The sequence below is a fragment of the Nicotiana attenuata genome, unplaced genomic scaffold (genome assembly GCF_001879085.1).
Source record: "Nicotiana attenuata strain UT unplaced genomic scaffold, NIATTr2, whole genome shotgun sequence".
NCBI classification, from domain to species: Eukaryota; Viridiplantae; Streptophyta; class Magnoliopsida; order Solanales; family Solanaceae; genus Nicotiana; species Nicotiana attenuata.
The window spans coordinates 23,540-27,787 of NW_017673355.1; the positions used below are offsets into that span (position 1 = coordinate 23,540).

Genomic DNA, 4,248 nt, shown 5'->3' on the forward strand with positions numbered 1-4,248 from the left:
GTCACATGAAATGTACACCCGAATTTAGATAAATAAAGGAAATTGATTTAAAATAGAGCGCCTAAAGCAACTACGCACTTTCAAATTAATAACAAGGTTTGCGAGGGCCATGGAAAATTCAACTGATGGCACACCCCGATTTCTAAAGAGTTAAAACTAGTTTAATGAGGGCCATGGGTTTTGGGGTTTTATTTGGCATGGCACACCTCAAATTATTCCAAAGGGTTTATTATTCGAAGTGGTTATAATCGGGTTACATGAAATGCACCCCCGAATTTGGGAATTAGGCATCATAACTATGTCACGGCTTCAACGATGCTTATCAGGTGAAGTTGCTGCAGCATCTATTTTCAACATTTCGAATACTAGGGGGCTTAATGCCCCTAATAAGCAAAAGGAGACTAAACTCCTTTGCAATGAGGAAAGAACATGGTTAATAGGGCTGTTAGAAACAAAAATCAAAAAAGAGAGAATAGAGAAGATAGCAGAACAGATGTTTGCAGGATGGCAATATGTAACAAATCTGGACTGCCATTACAATGGGAGAATATGGATCACCTGGAGGCCAGACTACTATCAGGTACTGCCTATAGAGAAATCTGCTCAAGCAATAACATGCAAAGTTGTATATATCCCATTAAACTTAGCATTTGAATCACATATGTTTATGCTTTTAATACTAAGGAAGAGAGGAAGGAACTTTGGGAACGGCTAATCAAACATATTAAAGGATGTAGCAAGCCATGGATGGTAATAGGGGATTTCAATACAGTGTTAAATGTTGAGGACATAATAGGTGGGAAGGAAGTATCATGGGCTGAAGTGGTGGACTTCCATAATTGTATAATGGAGTGTGAGTTGATGGAAATGCCTGCACAAGGGAACAGATATACCTGGAGTGATAAACATGAGGAGCATAGGATTTTCTCTAAAATTGATTGGATCTTTATAAATAACCAGTGGCTCAATACCATGCCAGAATGTGCTGCAAGGTTTTTGAATGAAGGAATAAGTGATCACTGTCCTGCTAAGGTGAACATGGTAGAAGAAAGACAAAGAACAAAAAAGGCTTTTCAGTACTGCAATTATTGGGCAAAGCATCCAAACTTCCTGAAGATAGTTAGAGAAGGCTGGGGGATCAATATGGAAGGGTGTACAATGTTCAAAGTGGTTAAAAAGTTGAAGATATTAAAGAAGGGACTTAAAGCATTAAATACACAGGCATTCAACAATATACTGACAGAAACAAATGAAGATAGAGAAAGGCTAAAGATGGCACAAGAACAATTGCAGAGGGATCCAACAAAAGTGGAGTACCAACAAGTTGAAGCTGCAGCATATAAAAAATTTAGGGAGTCTTCTTACTTAGCTGAAGAGTACTTACAACAAAGAAGTAAAGCTACATGGATAAGATTGGGAGATGACAATACTAAGTACTTTCACTCAGTAATCAAACACAGGAAACTGAAGCAGGCAATCACACAGATAAAAGACAGTACAGGGAACTGGACAACAGATCTAGACAGAATAGCAGACACATTTGTTGAATACTATGAAAGCTTACTAGGAAGAACATCAACTGATAGAATGAAGACTTTCAGGAGTATAATCAGGAATGGAAGCAGAATAACAAAAAATCAACAAGAGGAACTACTACAACCATTTTTGAGGAAGGAAGTGAAGCAAGCCATGTTTCAGATAGATAGCAATAAAAGTCCTGGTCCAGATGGATATGGGAGTGGTTTTTACAAAGCTGCATGGTCAATAGTGGGAGAAGAACTAACAGAAGCAGTACTAGAGTTTTTTCAGAATGGGAGACTGCTGAGACAAATCAATACTACAAATATTTCTCTGATTCCTTAGGTGGAGGCTCCTGAGAATGCAAGTCAATTCAGACCTATAGCATGCTGTAATGTGTTATATAAATGCATATCAAAGATGATTTGTTCTAGATTGAAGCCTGCAGCCAACGACATAGTAGCAGAAAACCAATCAACATTTGTACAAGGAAGATCAATGATGCACAATGTTCTAATATGTCATGACCTTTTGAGACACTATAACAGGAAAACTACACCTAGGTGCCTAATGAAGATTGATCTAAGAAATGCCTATGATACGGTGAGCTGGGAGTTTCTAGAGGAAGCAATGAGAGAATATGGCTTTCCAGATAGATTTATACAGTGGACAATGATTTGTGTCTCTATTGCAAAGTTCACAGTTAAAGTAAATGGAGAAGGACATGGATACTTTGAAGGCAAGAGAGGACTGAGGCAAGGTGACCCAATGTCACCATTGCTATTTGTCCTGGTTATGGAATACTTGTCAAGAACACTGAGTACTATAAGCAGGCTACCAGACTTCAGATTCCACCCCATGTGCAAGAATAGCAAATTGACTCATCTTATCTTTGCTGATGATTTGATGATATTTTGTAAAGGCAATATTAGCTCAGTGAATAGAGTGATTGAAGCATTAGATCACTTCAGTAGAGTGACATGAATGATTGCTAACATGGAGAAGTCCAACATCTTTGTAGCTGGAGTAGAAGATGAACTTAAACACCAACTGCTGAGAAGAACTAAGTTCACAGAAGGAGTTTTTCCCATCAAATACCTAGGGTTACCCCTATCACCTAGGAGATGGAACAAGATGGATTGCCAGATGTTAATTGGGAAAATCACACAAAGAATAAATGTTACATACTCCAAACAACTATCATATGCTGGAAGGCTCCAAGTTGTTAATGCTGTGCTATTCTCAATTCATAGCTTCTGGGGAAATATTTTTATCCTCCCTCAAAGTGTGGTGAAAGGAGTAGATAGGTTATGCAGAGAATACCTGTGGGCGAAAAAGGAAGAGATGAGGAAGGTGGCTTTGGTTGCATGGGAGAAAGTCTGCTGCCCCAAAAATATGGGTGGGCTAAACATCAAGGGATGCAGGGAATGGAACATAGCCTCAGTTGAGAAATTGATATGGCAGTTAGCACTTAACAAGGAATCTTTATGGGTAAGGTGGGTTCATGAGGTGTACATGAAGACCAATCCAGACACATGGACTCACTCTCCACCATTAGATAGCAGCTGGTACTGGAGGAAATTAAATTCAGTAAAAGAAGGGATGAGAGAGTGGTTCTCGCAGGGCAGATATATTCTCAACATTACTGGGGAGTACTCTATTAATTCAAGCTATATTGCACTAATTGGGAAGACAACAAAAAAATGAAGGTAGCTGATTTGGTATGGTCAGCAGTAGCTCAACCAAAACACAGGTTCATAGGATGGTTGGCAACACTAGGGAAAATGTTGACAAAGGACAGAATGATTGGAATGAGTATACAGGTTGATAATGTCAATTGCATACTGTGTAATGGGGATGCAATGGAAACTCAGGAGCACTTGTTTGTACAATGTGAATGGACAAGGGCAGTAAAGCAGGAACTGAGCAGATGGACAAGGCATGATGAACAAACTACAAGAGTGAGGCAAATGCTGGAGCAGATAAAAAACAAGCATTGGAAGCAATTCAGGAAAGAAGTCATAGCAGCAGTACACTTAGCAAGGATATACTATACATGGAGAGCTAGAAACACTAAAATTTTTCAGGGTAGGACTGTAAAAATAGATGAGATAGTTGTACAAATCAAACGAGAAGTGAAAGAAAGAATAGATTTACTACATATGTCAAAGAAAGCACAGAAATGTAGGGAGTTTATACGACAACTTACTTGTAATTAGTTTTTTTGTATGTTGGAGGCCTAATTTCTATTCTAGAAATCAGGTGCTCTATAAGTGTAACTGATGTTTGAAGTTAATGGTAATTCACATTGTTACCAAAAAAAAAAAAACATTTCTTCACTACAAGTAATACTATCACTTGCACAAATGGACTATGCAGTAACCTGCCTTCAAACTTAGCCTCTAGCCTTCCAGGTAATTTGCATCAAAACAAAACAACAAAAGATAGAACAAATTTAAATAGAATAAAAGCCCGTGAAATCGTTAGTCCACATTCAACAAATCCAGTACCTCAACCAACTATAAAAATCAACTATACAACAACCTATTTTTTCGAATCAACAAACCAACCAACATCATAATAAGGAAAATTTAAAGAAAACAGTGGAGTAGTTTCGTGCAATCACTAAACAACATATATGTGTAGAAAGGCAATAACAGTGAAGAAGATAGAACGAATTTAAAAAATTGGAGAATGAATTATACACTAACTCAAACAACAAATAGAGTA

General features: G+C 37.8%; 1 protein-coding gene across 1 annotated transcript; it reads left to right on the forward strand.

Moving 5' to 3' along the window:
* The first annotated feature begins 3,221 nt into the window (after positions 1 to 3,221).
* LOC109216132 lies at positions 3,222 to 3,737 on the forward strand. The gene has a single exon (XM_019380263.1). It carries the CDS (start codon positions 3,222 to 3,224, stop codon positions 3,735 to 3,737), a length of 516 nt encoding a protein of 171 aa, XP_019235808.1.
* Positions 3,738 to 4,248: the final 511 nt, after the last annotated feature.

Bases quoted from the DNA above. Each gene is read 5' to 3' on its own strand.
- LOC109216132 (XM_019380263.1), top strand. From the start codon at position 3,222: ATGAAGGTAGCTGATTTGGTATGGTCAGCAGTAGCTCAACCAAAACAC.